The sequence below is a fragment of the Thunnus albacares genome, chromosome 20 (genome assembly GCF_914725855.1).
Source record: "Thunnus albacares chromosome 20, fThuAlb1.1, whole genome shotgun sequence".
Taxonomy (NCBI): Eukaryota; Metazoa; Chordata; class Actinopteri; order Scombriformes; family Scombridae; genus Thunnus; species Thunnus albacares.
Window position 1 is genome coordinate 9,552,392 of NC_058125.1, and position 21,738 is coordinate 9,574,129.

The following is a 21,738-nucleotide window of genomic DNA, read 5'->3' on the forward strand; positions in this document are numbered from 1 at the left end:
CACATCAGAAACTTTAAAAAAACTTCTTGTAATCAAAAGGTTGTTTCAGTTGAGCAAGTAAAGGTGCTCCAACATGTCTTACTTGTATTTGTCTCAGTTACGTGTCTGGTTTTGATTTCAGCATCTAACTACAATACCAAGTGATAGATTAAGTAGACAGGTTCATGAGATGTTTAAGCCTCTAAAAACCGATAAAAAAACGTGGACCAATAAAGACTTTAAACACTGCACAGCTCAAGGTCGTTGACAAGGTATTCATCTTCCCAACTTCAGCTCCCCACAGCATCTCTGACAGCTGGCATTCATCAGGAGACTTCACAATTAATAATGTTGTGACATCTCTAACAGAGGACAAGCTGTCATTAAACACCATCAAGGTAATAAAAGGCATAAAACTAATCAGCGCAGTTGGTAAAGAGTCAAGGGTTTTGTTCTGTGTGAGGTTATCATTAAAGTCATTAATTCTAATGACTTTGATGATCTGACTTTTCCTCTAGTGCCAGGGTCAAAGTTTTTACTTGTCCAGTGAAATATCTCAATATCTACAAGATGGGAAAGACATTCATGGTTCATAATGACTTTGGTGATCCCTGTTTCCTCTAACACTACCATGAGGTTCTGATTTGTGGTTTTGAGTTAAATTTTTTGGCATAAAATTTGGTAGACATTCATGTTACCCACAGGATGAATTACAGTAACTTTGAAAATCACAAATCATTTAACTTGTGCCATCATCAGGTCGAAAGTTGACTTTGTCAGATACATTGGTTTATGACCAAATACCCACTGACCTGCTCGTCTGACCCCACCCCAAGCCGAAGGGGGTGGGTGGAGTCAGATATCCAACCCTTACCATATATGGCAATTTTACAGCTACTCCAGTACAGTAGGGGGTGCCATGCTTCCCTGTTGTTAATTCTTATCCCACTTAAAGCAGCAAGGGGAACTAGAACTAAAATGGTGACCATGGTAAACATTATACCTAGCTTTGCATCAGCATGTTAGCATTGTCATTGTGAGTGTGCTAGCACGCTGTTGTTAGCAATTAGCCCAAAGCACCACTGTTCCTAAATACAGTCTCACAGAGCCGCTAACTTGACTTAAAGCTTGTTAAATATGCTGATAACTAAAATGAGAGTGAACCTCTTCAACATATCCAGGCCACAAAATGAACCACGGAGTCATGCAGTTTTATGCAATTTAGAATTGACTCAAATCTTAGTTGTGAGAATTTGATTAAAATCTTAATTGTTATAATCAAATCTCCTCCCCCTGCAGACGATCCAGTTTCCATAAGACTCTTCATATCTTAACTGCTGTGTTGTGTGTCCAACAGGCTTGAAATCACCAGCCTTCTCTATCACACAGCCATCCTCCCTCTCAACATTTCAGCTATCCAACAAAACCCACTTTTCACTACTCTCTGTAGTAGTAGCAATAGTGTTATGAAAGTGATAGTGGTGGTATTTTAGTGTGTTATGTCCCCACTGCTGCACGTGTATGTTGCACTGGCCAAGAGGCCTTTCTTTAAATGTTCAAAATCTCAACTGTCCAATTTTAGGCTTCCTCTTAACAACAATCAATATGGAGCTTAGTTATACATTGTTTTATGTTTAGCACTACAAGCACAACTTTTACAAAGGAAATAAATGTTTTATTCTTTTTCTGAAAAGCAAAAGCAAAGCAAATGTATATTAATGTGGGAAAAACATAAATAAATGAGTGGTCTGATCCATTCTCAGCAAGCTTAAATTAACACTCATTCTTTAAACATGACCTTCACTTGAGCTATTAATTTATTATGAGTTCATTTGAATGTCAGCCTAAGCATTGTGACTCAATAATTGATCACTATCACCTCGATTATGGAAAATACAGACAGTACTTGACCTGCTAGCTTACTGAACATACATAACTAACTCATTCATTTAAAAAGGTTTGAGCATAGCAGGGCTAAATACATGTACATACATATAAAGGCACTGTTCATACAGCGTGAATGTGATTTATTAAAATGCCTTATCAAGCTATTTGTTGTGCAATGATCCAATTTAGCTATATACATCTACAACATGGATGCTCTGTAGCTCTGTACATAATTGTACATTTTCTTCTGCCAAACACACACAATGTGAGGGTTAAGAGGAGTATTGAGTCCCATACTGCATGAGGAGTGGCTCTTTCTCTTCTTTGTCTGCGGTGGAGAAGTTAAAAAGAATAGCGCTTTGACCATCAGAGTCTTGGTTCTTCAGGAATAGAGCATTACCGGAAGGTGCAATCTGCAAAATGACATATCCAGACAATAAGACAGTCAGTTATGAAATGTCTATTTGGTTCAAAGTTGCCTTTAGAGTAGATAGACATATCAACAAACTATAAAAAGGGACAATATGCATCCTACATCTACAGTATGTTTAAATTTGTGGGAGTTTTTGTGGCACACACGTTGTTGCTCAACATGCACGTTATATCTAGGCACAGACAGCCTCCTTGTGGTCATAATCTGCATCAAAGGACAATGACTGATACTCGATACACTGAGGGATGGGATCAGAGCTAATTTAAACATATTAGCAAATATGCAGCAAAACTAATCATTTAACACTTAACAATAGGATAGCATGATAAGGTGCGTCATTTTCAATATCATTTTTTGACATACAACTATTCCTGGTTGTAATTATCATAAAAATAGCACACATGCAGTACAGAGGCATGCGCTGAACCCAGTTGGACACTAAATACTCACCACATCTTAACCCTTTAAACCCAAGGTAATGAATATTGAAAGAATATTTGACATTTGCAAAGAGAAGTTATTCATATTGTGAATTGTCACTGTAAGATTTTGTAACACGTTCAATACCTGTGATCTGCTCTGATGACGAGGGCGACAGGCAATGACTGTGATGAAAGAGAAGGTTGCAACAAGAATGGCAGCACAGGACAGGATGAAGAACATGTGGGAGTTGCTATCTGTAATTGACAGAACAAAAAAAACATGTCACTTGTAATGAGTGTGCAGCTTTTAGAATCAAAGTCACTATTGAACATTTGAACAGTGATTTCTTCATTTGGTGTTTTTTCCAATTGAAACAAAGAAAGTCTTTAGTGAATTGGAACTTGTTTTGATGTTTTGGTTTGAAGGGGCAATCATGTTGAGATGGAAACCATCAGATGGTGCCCATAGTCACTATTTTCCAGCAGGGATCATTTCTACTCAGTTAATAGGAAGTTAAGTGACTCTTTTGGTCTCATTTGATGTTTGAATGTATTAGTATTAGTTCCTTAAAGTATAGTACATGTAAAAGTAAAGGTACTCTTAATTAAAGTGTGTTAATCACCATATCTACATCTCATCTTAGCATCTGGGTGACATGAGGACGGAAATTGTGTTTGAATCATAAGGTTCTGGTCCAGCTGCTAGTGCACCACTTTGTTAAGTAGAAGTTGTGGTTAATGCAGGTAAAAGCTGTTGCTATAATTTCTTGTTTGGCATTAGACACAGTTTAGTACGTGACCATGAGAGGCTGCCTGTTGAAAAGCTTGCAATAGCGCAGCAACAGATGTCAACCAAAGTGTTACTGAAGTGTTTTCTTTTCTGAGTTTCCTCTGAGAAAAAAGCTGCTTCCCAGCAAGTAAGAAAACTGACACTAAAAGCTCGTTATTATGAGTTTCAGTTTGATCATAACTTCAGTGAGATCGCAACGACAGCAAATCAATTGAGCACAGCAGAAACGTGCTGGCCAGTCAGATCAGTCTCCTCTGATATGCCTGGATTCCTCGATTTTCTCTGTTCCCTCTCTGTCTGTGGAACTAATGTGGTTAAATGGCACATGGTAAGTTTTATCTGAAACATCTCATGACACAGCACAGCTTCTCTTAGTTCCTCAATTCTTTTTGATTGTGGAAAAGGTCACAGATTCTATAGATGGTGGGAGAAAACATAAATTGGAATAATGAATTGAAAAAATCAATCTTCTTTATTATTCCTTAGCTAAATAATTACCTGTATGCGTGCACTAAATCAAATTAATGAATCATTATAAATAGTTACTGGTTTTGATTCAAAGCTGAATCTACGAAGTCTACAGAAAACAAAGAGAGCCTTCCAAATGGTCATAAAGTTGTTCATTGATTGATATTCAGTTGGACAGTTAAAAAAGGGATTAATCAAAGAATTAATCCTAAATAATAAACAGATCAAATTGTAAAGAAATCATTTACAAATACTTCATTGGATGACAAAAAGATAATAAAATCTGAAAATAGATTAAAAAAAAAAAGATTTTACAAAGAGAAAAAAAGCAATTCACCAACTTACTTCTTAATGGACATAGATACATTAATCATTTGAATAAATGAATGAATTTATAAATAAATTTGATGATGCTATTAAACATTTAAATAAAGTGTAAAAAAGAAACTATTAAACAACAAAAATAAATGAAAAATTAACAATAAATAAATAATTAACTGAATTAAAGAAAAAGGACAATTTGCACTTTATCAATTTCCCAATTGTTTTTTGCTAATTACTTTTTCATTCGTGTCCTTTTCCCCTCTATTTTAAATTAATCATCAGTTAATGAGTCACTTTTTAACCATTTGTCATGCTCTCTAGGTCCTCCATACCAGCTGCTACTAAGGTTAGAAATGCACTGTATTGGATTTTCGCACTATTATACATCATATTAAATTCATATTCTGATTATACATATATACATACATTTGTGCACACAAGGAACAACCTCCAGTGTGTAGAATTATCCCATATAAGAGCAGCACCAGCTTAAGTTTTGAAAAAAGAAAGCAATCATCAACAATGTAATCTCTTGAAAAGCTGCAAATCTCAAAATGAGTGACATGGATCAAGGTGTTAATAGGTGTAAAACAATTGAGGAGGTCAGTCAAGGCATTAGGTTGACCACTGCTGAGTCCTGACCTGATGTGTTTACTCTTCTGTGTTTTACCAACCATTTGCAAAAGAGCTGTGTGGTTTCACCAGAATAAAGCCTGCAAATAATGAGTACAAATACCTGGTGCTCCCCTTACTACTCAGTAGAACTGATGAAACTGTTTGAATGAGTTAAACCCTATAACTACAGTCCAGTCCTCTTCTGTGCTGTGGATAAACTGACTAAATCTACATAGAACCTTGACATTGAACCTTGTTGTGTAACTCGATGACAATGCATTTTTGAGATTATGTAATGTGTTTTGGGATATTTTCATAATTCTAAAAGGGCAAAGAATGTCCTAAACCTCCAAAGAAACCATTATGAAAATCACTTTAGCTGAAGTTTCAATGTATTCACACAGAAAACAATAACATGCCATAAAGCATGCCAATCATTAGGCAATTCTCCACCTTTTAATTCATTCTTTGGCCCTTTTTCTGTCTCTGCCAATCTCTTTATATAAGTTTCTGTCTCGCCATCTTTTTGTTATGGAAATTAGCCTGATGGCCTGCAGGTATTTGTGTGTATGTGTGTGTGTGTGTGTGTGTGTGTGTGTGTGTGTGTGTGTGTGTGTGTGTGTGTGTGTATGTGTGGCCACTCACTTTTTTTCCTGACATAGAGGCTGAGGGAGGTCTGAAACTTGCTGATGTCATTGCGGACGCTGATGTCCAGGCAGTGGACGCCCGCAGAGGTGAAGGTGTGGTTCAGTCGCAGGGTGTTTTCATACAGCATGGTCAGTGTGCAGCCCCCCGTCCTGTCCGGCTTGCAGTTGGGCAGAATACGCCAGCACACCCACATGGGAGGACTGAAGACATACACACAGATTACTTTTCATAAAACAACGTTTTCTCCTATTCCCTGAACGAAGAGGAATGAAGAGAGAGTAAACAAACCAAACGAAGCTCACCTTCCATCGACATGAATAGCCAAACTGCTGTTTTGAGACATCTCATAATCTGAAGGCCCCTTCAGCTCGATGTGTTTGATGGCATCTGCAAATCACTTTCAATTATTAGTCATTTTATTACTTACATGGATTAACGTTACTTCTGGAAGAATCATAAAAATACAACATGTACTTTTATACAAATCCAGTTCATTTTGAACTGAACAGCTACTGGTAGATATGGGAGATGATTTCATAATGCAAATCTAATTTTGTGGGGGATTTTCTTGGATTAATTTTTAAGATTCTTTCTAAGATAAGGAAAGATCTGCCTCCTTCTGCCGTGTTATATTGGTATTTGCTGAAATTGCACTTGGAACCATCTGACCATTCTGATTTATTTCAAGAAAATCAAGATGTAAGACTGAATATGAAACTTTGAAAATTGGCAAACTGTACACAAACAATGTAAAAGATTTTAACTTATCTAATTGGTCTAATGTTTAATAACATAACACTACAAACCGAGCACTTTAACATCCATGGAGTAGTCCCCAGTGATTGCAGGTGTATATTTGGTCACATTGACTCCTACTTTCAGCCGCAGTGTGTAGTTCCCTGAATTAGCGTAATGATACCGGACAACCGGTTCAGTCCCCTGGATCACCTCTCTGCATTACAAAAAGATCAGAAGAAGTGCAAATGATAAAGAAAAGCATCCAAACCTTCATGAAGAATTAATGTATGAGAAAACTGCGTACCCGTTCCCCAAGTCCCACGTATAGGTGAACTTTGCTGTGCTGAAATTCTTTTGGGGATCGTAGAGTTCAAACATGGTCTCTGTGGGAACTTCAGAGGCCAGTTCTCCTGTGTCTCTAACATAGGTGGCATTCCCTTCAATCTGATAGAAAACCAACTTCCCAGCAATGTTTTCTGTTTAAAAAAGATGATATATCTTATTATGAAGCCTCTGTAAGAGAAGTATAAATGAAATGCTGAAGTACATACCCAAATCTGTCAAAGGGTCTGTAGTCTTTGCCACACCCAGGGGAGCCAAGAGGAGAAGCATCAAGATCCGTCCAACATTTTTTCTGTAAGCATACATCCCAAAGTTTAAAACAGATTCAAGAGATGTCAAAAGTCTTAATAGATGTTGGATATACCTTTCCATATCTGCTGGTCCTCTCACTGGAGATCACTGGAGGACCTCAAGTAGAAAAAATAAAGAAGGCAGAGTGGATGGACATGGGGAAGGAAGATGTGCTGTGGCTTCTTCTGACTGCCTGTGAGATTCAGAGCATGCAGATGAGAGCTGTAAAGGCTTGAAATTGTCACCATGCGTTTCAATCATGTGTCTGCATGGAGAACAACAATCAGCTTTTGAATGCAAGGCTCAGTCCTGGGTCACATTCCTGTCGGTGATGTGGGACATCTTCTCAGATGTGACAAACTTTATTTATGTGTTTCTCTGAAACAGAAATAAGACCAAAAGGCTAATTTGGGAAGTACACTCGAGGTATAGTCATACATTTCAGTTTACTACAGGGAACATCCACATGGTGGTGCTAATAAACCAAGTATTACACAACCAGCAATTATTCAAACTAGTGACTGGGATTATTTTTAAATTATGTCTAGAATATTAAATTACCAGATTGATATACTGGGCTACTGTCAACTGCAGCTTTGGCAGGCTACACAGGTCAATATGGATAATTAAAATATCAATATTTCTGACAAGCCTATAGTGTGATTTGACAGTAAGAGTCAGCATAATCTTCCCTCTTTCACTCTCTCACACACACATAAAAAGAACATACATACAAGTGATGATATAAATAATACATTTTTACAGTATTCAGTATATATATATAAAATATTTGAGAATATACACAAAAACACAAAAATGGATTAAACAGAGATGGGAGACAACACATTATGTGTTTTATCTGACTATAAATATAGTGACATTAAAAGGCTGGATTACCAGCCAAAGTTTGCTTTGGTTTGGTTTATGGTGATTTATATAATTGCAAATTTGAGCTGACTTAACTTTGTAGCTACAACAAATGTAGCTAGGAACTTGCCTTGGTGAACACATAGTGCAGGACAGACGACATTCAAGACAACATGCCAATAAAAACCATCATGAATAAAACTTAATTAAACTTTAAAAATATACCTTAAAGGTCCTGCACACCCACAGTAAACCCACACCGGTGAATTCAATTATTTTGCTTAATTGGGTCTTTTCTCAGGACTGTGTGGAGATGTAATAACCCAGGACCTTTTAAAGTGCCAAAATTTGTTTATATCAATTGAAATGACCAAGATCCTGCTTTATCAGTTTATCTTGAGGCCACATTTTATGGAGGTGTTCTGTGTCATAAATTATGCTCATAACAAGCATATTCCTGAATAAATCTATTTCATTTGTTTAGTTGACAGTGATAGGATACACGGTGGTGGTGGTGGTGGTGGTGGTGGTGTCAGTAGGGGCCCACACCTCCTTTTTGCCCTATAGTACCCCCAACTGCATCAATCTAGCCATACATAACCATGTTGCCAACAGGACATGGGATGGCAGGACTGCAATATAAATATTAGCCTTGCTTTTATGTGAAATATACATTATGTATATAGATGAAGACACTTTAAATTAGAAAAGATGCAGCCCAAACATGATATGTGATACCTTCAGGTCTCAGCAATATCAGCCTGGAGATGAATCGTTTACAGCTTTTCAATTGATGGATTAGATCACCCCCATCAGGCCTTTGACAGGTATGTTTTAAGTACCAGACCACTCTTCTACTCAGTGTCTAACAACATATTACATTTCTTTTTAACTTATAGTCTACATGTGACATATTTGCTATCTCATCTTTCAGTATGAAAACAGCGTTCCACATGTGAAAACAAACAGCACACTGGAATATTTCATTCACATTTCATAAAATGTAAAATAAAATGTTAGTGCTCTATTCATAATTCATATGTACAAATAAAGTGTACTTGAGCACAGTTTTGAAGTACTTGTGCTTGAGTACCTGATTTTCATATTATGCTTCTTCTATACAAATTAGACATACAAATGCTGCTATCATGTTAATCCATTATGATAATCCTTTAACATGGAGTCAATCTGCATCATGAATAGCCATCTTTTACGTTTGACGTCTTCATTACATTTTGTTGAAAATATTTACAAACTGTTGCTTAAGTTGAACTTTGAATGAAGGAATTTTAAAACTAATTTAAAATTGATTGAAATTGAGTATTTTATATTGTAGTATTGTATTGCTATTTGTATTCAAAGGCTCAGTTTTTCCACGACTCCATGAACTGTTTTTTATTGACCTACAGCGCCCTCTCCAGGCCAATCAGAGCACTTTATTTCAAAATGCGTCATCCCCTCTAAAGACGTTTATCCCCCCTCCACTCAAAACACACATGTAGTTTCAGTCGCTGCTTCATAACTTTTTATTTCACCACATGAGAACACCTCTCGTGACGTCACGGCCCCCTCCCTCTCCCTCCTCCGCCCTCAGCCCTAAACGCACCAGGGAAGAGTGTCGGTGTATCAGTGCGTCCGCCGCCGCCGGCTGCTGAGCGTCTCTCTGCCCACATGCACGCAGCGAAGCTGCAGACTGAGAGCAGGACCGGCTGTGGGATTTACCATTCCGAGTGAACACCTGGATTACGAAACACAATTTTTATTTTCATTTTTTTCTCTCTATTTGTTTTGTTATATTTCTCGAGAAATAAACCTGCCAGCATGTCTCGCACTCCAGATGGTGTGAGCAAGCTCACTGAAAGTACATACAAGGTGAGTGAGCAAATATTGACAATGGATGGATTTAATTCTTGGTAGGCTGAATTGGGAAATCGGCTTTCCACAGTTGGGTTGTGATTTGTTGCATTTTAACCCTGACTATAAATCACAGCAATAACAACATTAAAAACTGTTAAAGAGAGTTATATGCTTGTCTTTTATTAGGACTTGTAACTCTTTATAGGAGTTTTATTTCCTTTTTTGCTGTCACGTTGCCAAAAAAACCCTTTCCAAAACATCCGATTGAGCTCCTGAAACCGTGTTGTTGTTTACAAAAGAAACTATTCTATACTATACTGAAACTATTCAGCACTTCATTATCAACCTGTAAAGTGCAACAAAACCGCTGTCACTTGAGGGAAACACCCTGGTATCTGATTATTTATAGATGCATAAATCACAGCTGACCACAGTGCCGTAAACCCTCTTGTTTATCTGACATGTGATGAGAAAGTTTTGCCTACCCCATCAATCATCCTGACACACAATGATTTGATCAAGAGTCATTTTATGATGAGTTTAGTCTGTCTAAATTAATCTAATCAAGTTTACACTGCTGCCTCTCACCTGTTAAATGCAGGTGAGAGTGTGTCAGGGTGTGTGTGCTTGTATATTCCTGTCTCTGTGTGACAAAAAGACAGAAGAAAACTAGAAAAAAACAGTTTAGATTAAAAGTTAAATGGCTGTTTTATGGTTTGGGGTTTACGTTTAATAGTAAAATTAGAGTTAGAGTATTTTTTTGTGGAATATACTCACTGGTGTGTGTGTGTGTGTGTGTGTGTGTGTGTGTGTGTGTGTGTGTGTGTGTGTGTGACAGACAGAGAGAGAGAGAGTCATACCTGTGGTTTACAGTGTGCCACAGTTTCAGCTGGGAGAGCAAGAAAAAAAGAAAACAAGGAACCTGTTTCCCTTTTTTTCTCTCCTCAGCTCTGTTCTTCTCTCTGTGTAAAGTCATACCTGCCCCTTCATTGTTCTATTGAGGGTGTGCCAGGGGAATAGAGACAGGGAGGTGAACAGCACTTGATTGTTGAGGCATTTCAATAGAGAGTGAGAGAGAGAGAGAGGGAGATATGGGGGGCTGGGGGGTGGGAGGGGAGAGCGCTGAGGTTCATGCCACAAATAGCTGCCACTTTGTGTGAGACTTCGCTCTTTTGAGGGACTTGTAAAGCATACGTGAAGGGTCAAGTTAAAGATTGAACGTTTTATTGTTCTCACATGGTGATATTTATAGAGCGATGGCACAAACACTTGCACTTGTTTTCATGTATTTCTCTTCTCCACCCACTCCCACAAAAATAGCTCTCATGACTTTTATTACATTCAACAAGCCACCTTCTTCAAAAGAAAAAAAAGAAAGTCATTAGAGATGTTTGTGTGTAAATAGAAAGTGACTTGGAAAAGTGTTAAAAATTGTATAATTTGGGAAAGGAGCAGCTGTGTGCTTGTTGCTTTCTCCACAATCTTAAATCTCTGCTCTTTGTCCCAGAATGTGATGGAGCAGTTCAACCCAGGCTTGAGGAACCTGGTCAACCTCGGGAAGAGCTATGAGAAGTCAGTCACAGGTAAACAGGACAAAATGAAGATACATGACATCTAATGATCAACACGTCTTAATGTGAGCTTTGTCGCTTACACAGCTCAGCTTTTAAAATCCTACAGCTTTAGTTGAAAAATTCCTTCACATGAATTTCACCAGAACACAAGCTGATACATGAAGTCTTCGTTTCCCAGCCAGTAACTTGATGATGTGTATCTGTCTCCCCACGCAGCGATGACCCTTGCTGGAAAGGTCTATTTCGATGCCGTCTCAAAGATAGGAGAGAACGCTACCGTGTCTCCAGTCTCCAGGGAGCTTGGTGAGTTTAATGCGAGCCCAGGTTAAATCTACCCACAATGAGCGATATCTCCAGGGAGTCTACATCATATCCACGCTCAAGTGTCTCTGCTGAGAGAATAGAGCTTGGAAAAAAGATAATGATTCCTGACCTCCATTTCTGCTGAAAAGTACTTAACGGAATAGTTTGACATTTAGGAAAATACACTTATTAACTTTCTTGGTGAGAGTTAGATGAGTTAAAAGTAGGGCTGGGCAATATATTGATATTATATCAATATTGTGATATGAGACTAGATATTGTCTTAGATTTACTTATATGTACTTAACGTAATATCATGATATGGTGTAAGTGTTGTCTTTTCCTGGTTTTAAAGGCTGCGTTACAGTAAAGTGATGTAATTTTCTGAGCTCACCAGACTGTTCTAGCTGTTCTATTATTTGCCTTTACCCACTTACTCATTATATCCACATTACTGATGATTATTTATCAAAAATCTCATTGTGTAAATATTTTGTGAAAGCACCAATAATCCTTTTCGCAATATCAATATTGAGGTATTTGGTCAAAAATCAATTTTGTCCATATCGCCCAGCTCTAATTAGAGGCATTTTTGCCCATTCATTATACTATAAGGCTTCAGTCAGCAGCCTGGAAACAAGCAGAAAAAGCTGGCTTGGCTGTTTTAAAAAAAATGACAATTTGCATCTATTTCTTGTTAATAACACAATATAAAATTTTAATTAGTGAGCATTAGAGGTGCTTGTAGGTGGATTCTGTTACCTTCGAACAGCCTTCGAATAGAGCCAGGTTAGCTGTTTTCAACTGTTTCCAGTTTTTGTGCTAAGCTCAATTAATCAGCTGCTGCTATTAGCTTCATGTTTACCCTACATACACATGAGATTAATATCAATTTTTTCATCTAACTGTTGACAAGAAAGCAAATGTGTGCATTTCCCAAAAAGTGAAACTATTCCTTTAAAGTCACCATGAAGTAATGAAAGTGACTTTTTTGTCGTGATCATGTTATCACTTCAGTAACCACCTTTGTTTCTTACAAACATTCTGTTGAATTATGGAAGCCAGACATCATCAAAACGCTTTTTCTATTCCACACCTGCATGCAACTATCACCCCAAATGCGAGTTAACTATACAAATATCTGGAAACAACACTGATTGAAGCCTTGTGGCAGAGCAGCAGCAGCAGCAGAAATTCGTTATTTTCCATGGTCTACCTCTCGCTCTGATCGAAGTGCTTCCTCTTCTTTATCTCCTCTGTCAGGCTGCCATCAAGCTTGTGCAGGTTGCTTTTCATCCATCCTATGACTCATCTCCAATTATTTTATTAGCGATAATATTTGGAGCCAAGCTACTTTGTACTTTGTCCATGCTATTATAATTCATCAAGTTGTTTTTGTATTCTGCTGCGTCACACCATAATGCGGGGGGGGGGGGGGGGTTACAAATTAGCCTCGTGTGAGCTCAGGTTGATGTGACGAATGAGAGCAGGGCAGTTAAAATGGAAAGATAATCCTGTCATTCAGCCCTAAAGGAAAATTGTGACCAAAGTGAATGTTAAGGCCATTTACATCATTCTCCTTTGCCTCTGGAAAATATAGCTGTGGATTTTCCTACTACTACTTCTGACCAAGTTCCCTTCTTGTAGATGGCATTTGCAATATTTCAAGTAATAAACAGCATTTCAATGGATGAAATGTCAGACAAAGTGAAACGATGTTCACAGAGCTGTCGCTGTGTGAAAGAGACGGGATTAGGTGTGTCTGCCACGTTTGGTTAAGATGTAAATAAAGGAATAAGGAAGTTTGTCAGTGTCTGAAAATGACACTATGAACAATGCCTTTCATAATGCTAAATGGACAGCCTTGCCAAAAAATCCAGACTCCCAGACATCACCTCTCCTCTGCTAGTCAGAGACATTTTCTGCCTTTTCTAATGCATTCGTCTCATATATACTAGTGGTTTAGATAAATATAGATACACATTTCAGACTTAAAGGTCCAGTGTGTAGAATTTAGTGGCATCTAGCAGAACTGACTTGGCAGAAATGGAATATAATATTCACAAGTATGTTTTTTATATGTTTTATTGAATTTTCCATCATAACAGGACTAAAAGGGTAACAGCAATCTAAAATTTAGAACATAACACCGTACAGCTCAGCACAGATGATCAAAGAAAAGAGAAAAAACAAACAAACAAACAGAATAAAACCCCAAAAAGGCAAGTCTGTCAAATATCTCATATCATTTTGAGTCAGCTATCACAGTATCAAGTAAGTCATGAGGTTCAGCGGGATATGCTCCAGTATTATCCTATGCCAACCAGAAATCGTGGGAGCCTTACAGGAAATCCACTGACGTAATATGTTTTTCCTTGCACAGAATGTCAGGACATTGAACAGTTTTCTCAAGTTTTTCAAGACTACACAGAGTCTAGACTAGACTAGATTAGACAGTGAAGCTTCAATGTCCAGACAGATTGAGGAAGTCTAAGTACAAACCCAGTCCATCACATATTATAAAAGGGCACTTAACTGATATTTTTGAGGTCTGGAAGATCCAGGCCACCCACCTCACTTGGGAGCTGTAAAGTGGACATTTTAATTAGAGGTCTTTGTTTACACCAAATGAAAGAGCCAAACCAGCCAGAAAAAGTATGAGACTCTGTCTAGTCAGGATATAGAGAGGGAGTTCCAACACTCCAGGTCCTGCTTGATTTTCACAAATAATGGACTGAAATTGGCTTCATCCAGCATCTGCTGGACTTATTTTATACCCAGAGAGAGCATTAAATTGGGTGATAGTTTTTATAAGGTGGTGAACTGGTGCAGCGGGATTAGACAGAAATAATAAAATAATAAAATAAAATATCATCAGCGTATAAAGCAATTTATGACATTTCTGGCCAACAACCAGCCCAGATATTGCAGGGTTGCACCGAATTGCCTCAGCTAATGGCTCAATCACCAACACAAATAGCAGTGGGGACAGTGACACCCCTGTCTGCTCCCCCTTGGGACCTCAAAGTTTCCTGATCTGACCCCATTGGTTATGACTGCTGCCATCAGGCGATTATAAAGAACCATCACCCATTTAATGAAATTGCTGCCTAGACCAAATTGCTTCAGGGTAAAGAACAGATAAGCCCATTCGACACAGTCAAAAGCCGTCTCTGCATCCAAGGACACCACAAGACCATCTATTGCAGACATCTTCTGATGTTATTACCAGAATTATGGCCTTTAAAAAATGCCTGTTTGATCTCCCTTAATCACCTTCAGGCAGTCCGATAATATGTATACTTTTCCTCCTGCCTCTGTTTTTGAGGTCATCAATGTGTTCAGCCATGCTTTGCATCTCTTTCTCGAGTGCCTTAATCCGTCGGTGGGCCTGGTCAGAAGCCTACTCCAGCCCTGAAATTCTCTGTCCTGTTGCTGCAGAAAGGAGCGGCTCACTCATCATTTATTTATTCCAAGTTAATTCATATTGAACATGTTGAGTGACCAAATTCGAGACCGCACTCCCCTGTGTCCCAAGCAGTGCATCCGCCTAGTGTGAAGTAGATCAGATGAACGGTTCTCAAGATATGTGAAGGACAAACATACAGACAGAGATTCCTTGCTTTATACAGAGAGATAGCTTAACGAAGGGCAAGGTCAAGTGCACTGGTCTTGCTAGCAGCTGCTAGCTGCTAGGTAGGAGGCTAGGCAAGTTCAAGATGCATTTGCTCCTGCTTTAGTTCTTGGCATTTTTCAATGGTGTCAGAGCAACTCAAAAAGTACTCATCGATACTCATATTAATATAGCTGATGCAAAAGCACTAGACTGATACTACTTAGTGTGCGAGAATAATTGATACTATCAATGTTGTGGCACAGAGCTCAGCAATGTGGACTGTCCGCTATGCTGCAATCTTGAATCCCCCCTCATAAGTATGTTTTAATTAGTGTATAATCCCATTAAAATAAGAATCGCTGTGTTTTCATTACTTTAGAATGAGCCCTTTATATCTACAGAGGGAGCAGGTCCTCTTTCACGGAGCCCGCCATGTTGCACTGCCATGTTTTTACAGTAGCCCAGAACGGACGAGCCTAACACTGGCTCTAGAGAGGGCCTTTCATGTTTTTTGCGAGTTTTGCACCCACTGTAGGTTCTCCTACACTCTTGGAAGGGGAGGGTGCCACTAAATCCTACACACTGATCCTTTAATGATGATTAAACACTGTTTATTACACATCATGAGACCACTTTTGATACTCAGACAATAAAGGAAAAATGTATGAAAACCCTTTAGCTGCAAGTCAGCTAGAGTTAAATTAATGTATTATTATTTTTATATGTCTGTTACTGTTGAGACGTTCTTTTTACACTGCTGTTACGAAATACCACACCTGCCAGTTAACAATGCCAGTATTTCATCACTTCATTTAATAATATGTTCATCTTACACGGCCTGGCAGTGACATTTTCACTGCAAAACAACAAGGTGAAACAACTTCACAAACACCAAACTAGTTGTTGCATGAACATGTGGAACGTTATGGATTGCAGCTTTAATCTCAAAAATACAATGTGAATAGCATCAAATCTGGCCTTATGAAAAGCTTCTCATTGGTTAATAGCAAAAAAGTCCAGCGAATCTCAACATTTTCTATATTGTCCTCCTGTAGTTTCCCTTTTTTCTGTTTGCCATTAGGGAGCATGTGTAGAATTTGTATGTGGGAGTGTACATGTGGCTGCAGAATATTAACAGAAAAAAATGAAACAAGATAGAAAAGACAGAACTGGCCACTGAAATTTGATAAAAAGAAAAAAATATGTTGCACTGTCATATTATTTGACCCCAATCATAAAAATCCATCCCAAAATCTAAAAGAGTTTCTAGTAAAAAGGCACATGCAGTCTTGAACTCCCGGCGCCTCAGTCATTCCTTGACTGCCTGGAATAGATGACAACGAGACGGTGTGAATTCTCTCACACACTACGGCAAGCGTAGTAGCCAACACACTGAACAAATAGATAGACAGAGAAGACTCTCTTCCCACCACTGACCCTCCTCATCCCCTGTTCTTCCATCTGCCTCACCAAACCCACTGTCGGTCTTTTCTGTCTGTCTGCAGAGGCCAAGGAGGCTCAAACTGTATGGAAATGACTGCCTTAAGTGAATCTTTAATCCTTCTTTCCCTCACTGAAAGAACAATACACGATTGAGGTGTACAAGTCACAGAATTCAGCATAATTTCCTTTAAACTGCACGCTGTCAAGAGTGATAGACAAAATACCTTGTACAATAGATGTCGTTTTGACTATCTCTCCACTGCAGACACCTGTAAAGATTTTTTTTCTCCAAGGTGATAGATTGTTTTCTTTTCCCCCCCTCGGTGAATGGTGTGGTGTAAAAAAGCATTTGCGTCACAGTGGTTGACAAGTATTTGCAGAAAGTCACCTGAGGCTTTTTATTTCATACCGCACTGCTCCTTGTCCACATGACTACAGTTTGTCCACATTTTCTCTTTCAGGCTGATGCCATAATGGAGGTGAAAGTGTTCTATAAATAAGGAAACACGTCTAGTCAAATGTCAAAACTACCTAAAGGAAAACTAAAAGAATATGCACAGTGAAAGGCTGCAACCGATGTCAGTAATCATCTGCTGTGTGATCTCTTTTCTCTTACCATAACTTTAGGAATAGTAAAAAACTGCCACTTTGCCTGCTAGTTATTTGCAGAAGTTCTGATAAAAGGCAGCCTTTTGAAAACCCCTAGAATAAATTTCACCCTATGACCTACTTCAAATCACCACATTATCTAAGCTCTTCCATCTGTGATCATTTAATGGGCCAATTAGAACCAATTACACCAAACTGTTGCAAATGTTAAAAGTTAAAAAAGTGATCTGGTGACAGAGCAAAAATGATGTGAGGACTATACAAATGTAGTATGTACCTTAAATATCCCTCTTACAAATGAAGTGTTGAATTAATAAGCAATAAAATAAACCTTGTTCAATTCAATCCTCGTACAGGTTTTACAGCTTTACAGGCTTATGGTGGCTAATGGTAACATAGGAAAGATACTGCTGTGTAACTGACAGAAACTGAGTCAGTTTGCTGACTTTATGCTACTTCTCCTTCTTGTGCAAATGTTACACTACATTTTAGCAAGTCATATACATTTGATTTTCTTTCACATAGGTAAAACAAAAAGTAAACAGACCACACTTAACCAGAAGACATTTTTGTTTCCTGCTTGTGGTCCCCTCAGTCATAGCTAAAGCAGCTATAATCAATATTTTTCTTAATAACAATGTATCAAATGACCTTGTGTAATGTGAGAGGCGTCACTTGTAGTGATGAACCTACAAAGAATCAACTTTACAGAGCTGTATCGCGAGTTTCAGCTCATTGTTTAGCTGTATGGTCCCCAACTTTACTGTTTCGATTCACTTTAAGCGCTCATAGCATAGTTTTTGGACAGAGCAGTTTTTGGGCAGTTTTCAGAGAAAAAGCTTAAAAACCCCCACTGTGCACTACCTGCTCAGCACCAACCAGCGAACAGACACAGTTACCGACTAGCTGGTGAACATAGTGGAGCATTTAGCAGTTAAGAGCTAAGATATTTCCTTCAGGGGTTGGTGGAAACCAAAAATAGAGCTAAAAGAGAGTGAATATTGGATTAACATTCATCATTCATGGAGAGAGACACATCTCCAAATTAATGATAATGTTGCTCCCTAACTGCTGGATGTGTAAATAAGCAACTTTAAGGCTACTAATTTTACATGTGAAGTCACACATGATTATAGCTTGACATTAGTAAATATAGCTTTTTGTCGCCATTCATCTGTAATACAGTGCCGTGGCAGTGTATGTCGTATAACACTCTGTATATTTAAAAGTCATAGTTTTCAGTGGGTGTACAATTAGAAACTTCCTGTGCATGAGTGCATGACTGGACTCCTTAGGGAGTTGCCATTCCACTCTGAAAAGCAGCAGGTATTGAGGGACTGAAAATGTTACTGGAGAAAGAATAGCACGATCCCCACCCCTTCCACCCTTTCTCTGCGCTGTTTGTCAAGCCTCAGTCGAAATTGTTTTATGAAATATTGAGGTACACTGTCAGCATGAGAAAAATGGTAATGTCAGCCGAAGCGATTTTTTTTTTTTCCCACAGAGAATGCTGATTGAGAACGGAGAGAGCGCTGAGTGTTTCCCGCAGATAGCTTCTGTAACAGATTTTGGCTTTTGAGAAGAGGTTGATGTCATGGTTAATAAGAGTTTTTGTGGCATTTCAACCATCTGGCTTAGAGCTATTTCATGAGACAGTTTTACTCTCTAGACACGACACACAGTATTGCCTGTATCATCAGGCGTGCGTGATGGGCAATTCATCTTTCTTTACAGACACAATATCACCAGAAGCATCTGGTGTCAAAACCCAAAAGTCAGTGAAAATACACCTCCCTTCATTTTTACCCGTGTCATATTTTGTCTGAGAGCACCTGGAGCAGACTCATCTCTCCAGGCTAAAAAAAAAAGAGGAAAAATCAACAGTTGTCTGGAGCAAAACTTAGGAATCAATATCTCCTTGTTAAGAACTTTATGGTGGGCTCCTTGGGCCTTTTCTATTTGAACCTGCTAAGTGCTTTTCTCTGGATAAAACAAATGAGACTTGGTGATGTTAATTTGTCAGTTTTAGAGGTGCTGGTAGGCAGGCTAGCTGTTCCCCCTGTTTCCAAGTAAATGCATTTCCCAAAACATTTAGCCTAACTACTCCTGCTCATGATAGAAGTATAGGAAACTGCTGAGGACAATTAGCTGGATCATTTATCCAGGCTCTAAAATATCAGCCACACATATACAGATTGTTTTACCAAAGCAGGCAGAGACTGATAACAATAAGTAAAAAAGCAGGAGGGTGGAGGTTATTTTCGAATAGTCCACTTATTGTTCATTCAGTTATGACTCTTCTATCGTAACACTCCACAGCTCTCTTAATCACACTGGACCTCAAACACTCTCATTTTGCACCCACCATTAAACTAAAGCCAACTCCAGTACACAGGGAGTTTCCTCCAAGGGACCTCCAAAGAGACCAGTGACTCACTTACCGCTCAATAAACCGTAATGTAAAACCTTGTCACACCTCAGTTCTTCCACAAAGATATCTCATGATTCTTTCTGACCTCTCCTTTGTTTGCTCAGCAATTCGAGTCATTTTATTGACTGTAATATATTTCAACCAGTATTTAGTGGAAATCACCGTCTATAAAAATTTTCAGCAACTCGTTCTTTATTTTCTCAAAATATATGAAAGACACATGCCGTTTTAAGGTTATTCAAGGTTTGCTTTGTGTTTTTGTGTTAAATAAACAGAGATTTAATGGAGATGCTTGAGGCTGCAGTTAGTTTTATGCGTTCTAGTAAGAAATGATGTTATGTTCTGTGTGTGATGGCAGGTCATCATTCTGCGTTGAAGAAGTTGTCACAGGTATTGATCTGCAGCACACACAGTAAACATGCTGAATGGTAGTAGATGCTCAAACCACTAAACAGTAATAAATTAATACAAACCAAAAAAGGTTGTTTTTTGATCATCATTAGTGTGATAAACTGATGATCAATACTCAAGGGGGCATATTTGATTGGTAATAATGCAAAGTGCTCCAAGCTCTTTGGACAGCAGCCTCCACACACAAGCCTCTTAGTATTTGTGTGTGAATTGTGTGTACAGTTGTGTTAAAATGTGTATCACCCAAATGTCAGCTTTTTAGGAACCAAGCAATGCAGCTTTTAGTTCATCCAATGGTTGTTGACAAAGCAATCTCACCTCAAGGTTATGGAGCTTTCAGTCATATCACATTATCTTCATCGGCAGATGGCCTAGTTGTCATGAAATGTAGATGTTCTACTTCTATTTTTTTTCTGAGCACAATTTGCCCAAAAGTTTAGTTTCAAAGTTCAGTCTTGACCTTGGAGACAGCGGTTGAGAAAACAATCTCATCTCAAGGTCCATTTATTGGCTGTTCTGGAGCTTTGTCGGTTGTGATTGGATGTTAAAACAATTAGTTCTTCAAACGTACTCCAAGTTGTAGGAGTTGTAGATTCCGTTCGGTTCAAGTAGATGACAATTATCAAAATTGGAGTTGTGAAGTTTTTACAATGACAGCAGTGCTATTTCCCTCAGATGACAGGATTTTCTTTTACCCCACAATGGATGACAGGAAAGTTAGAAAGATCTGAGTCCTCTTGGTGCAACCTCTACCACAAGGAACTGTGAATGTAGAGGGAGTTTAACCACTCACCGGTTCATGTGTTTCAACAATTGATCACAGTGACATCACTGTGATAACTGGAAGGGAGTAGCTCATCTATGGCAACCTCCAAACAAAGTCTCTCCCCACCTGCACTGGAATGTGTATGATTGAGATCCTGACTCACATAGGAGGTGGTCACACTCTATCACACACACTGCAAGCCTGCGCAGACAAGCCCAGTGATGCATGAAAAGTTCTTACAAAACCGCAAGAACAGATGATGTGTGCACTCAGCAAATAGAGGAAGGACTGCAGGTTAGATTAAGTGGTGAAATAAAGAGAAACAGGTCATGTTTTGCTCCACCAACGTCATCTCATATTGCACAGTTACCTTATCAGACACCAAACGGGCATTGGCTGTGTTGGCACAGGGTATTTCCAGCTCATAAATCATTTCACCTGCTGACAATGTGGAAGGCGTTGCTTGGTGTCCTATCAACAGTCCTTTAAAACAGGCATTTGATACAGGGAGCGTAAAGATTGCTTGAAAATTACTACCAATTCAGTCATTACAACACAAAAAGAAGTGTCTTTTTAATTGTATTTTTGACGCTTTTCAGCATTTACTGTAAAGGTACAGTTGGGTTATGGATATTATTTCCTCCTAGTATTTATCTTCACATCTGCAAGCAACATGTGATGGATTAAGAGGTCAAGGGTCATTTTTTTAAGTTGTGAGCGACAGTATCTGAATCAGCATACACATACGGTAAACTTGAGGTAAACTGGGTGGGTGTTGTATGAGCAAGTCTAGAAGAGAATAGGCAAAGTATTTATAATAATGAATCATAAGTCATATGAGTGAATCATGGAAGGTGCAGCTTTCCACAGAAATCTTTAATCAACTCTGTACTGGTCTGTGTAAAAATCCTTGTGAACATGGTG

General features: G+C 38.6%; 2 protein-coding genes across 4 annotated transcripts in view; one reads left to right on the forward strand and one right to left on the reverse strand.

Moving 5' to 3' along the window:
* Positions 1–1,708: 1,708 nt before the first annotated feature.
* tmem130 (transmembrane protein 130) lies at positions 1,709–7,339 on the reverse strand. The gene is made up of 8 exons (XM_044338315.1): positions 7,011–7,339; positions 6,856–6,938; positions 6,609–6,780; positions 6,373–6,518; positions 5,869–5,953; positions 5,564–5,766; positions 2,867–2,976; positions 1,709–2,279 (listed from the first exon to the last, which is right to left on the reverse strand). Exons 1-8 carry the CDS (start codon positions 7,016–7,018, stop codon positions 2,139–2,141), a joined length of 948 nt encoding a protein of 315 aa, XP_044194250.1. The 5' UTR covers positions 7,019–7,339; the 3' UTR covers positions 1,709–2,138.
* A 1,934-nt stretch (positions 7,340–9,273) lies between these two features.
* baiap2l1a (BAR/IMD domain containing adaptor protein 2 like 1a) overlaps positions 9,274–21,738 on the forward strand; it is a 28,950-nt gene continuing 16,485 nt past the window's right edge. Inside the window, exons 1-3 of one of the 3 annotated variants that reach the window (XM_044338556.1) lie at positions 9,274–9,676; positions 11,169–11,244; positions 11,452–11,538. In XM_044338556.1, the coding sequence (XP_044194491.1) occupies positions 9,626–9,676; positions 11,169–11,244; positions 11,452–11,538 (214 nt within the window). In that variant the 5' untranslated portion in view covers positions 9,274–9,625. The remainder of the gene's footprint in view (positions 9,677–11,168; positions 11,245–11,451; positions 11,539–21,738) is intronic. The other 2 variants (XM_044338554.1, XM_044338555.1) reach the window with 2 other exon arrangements.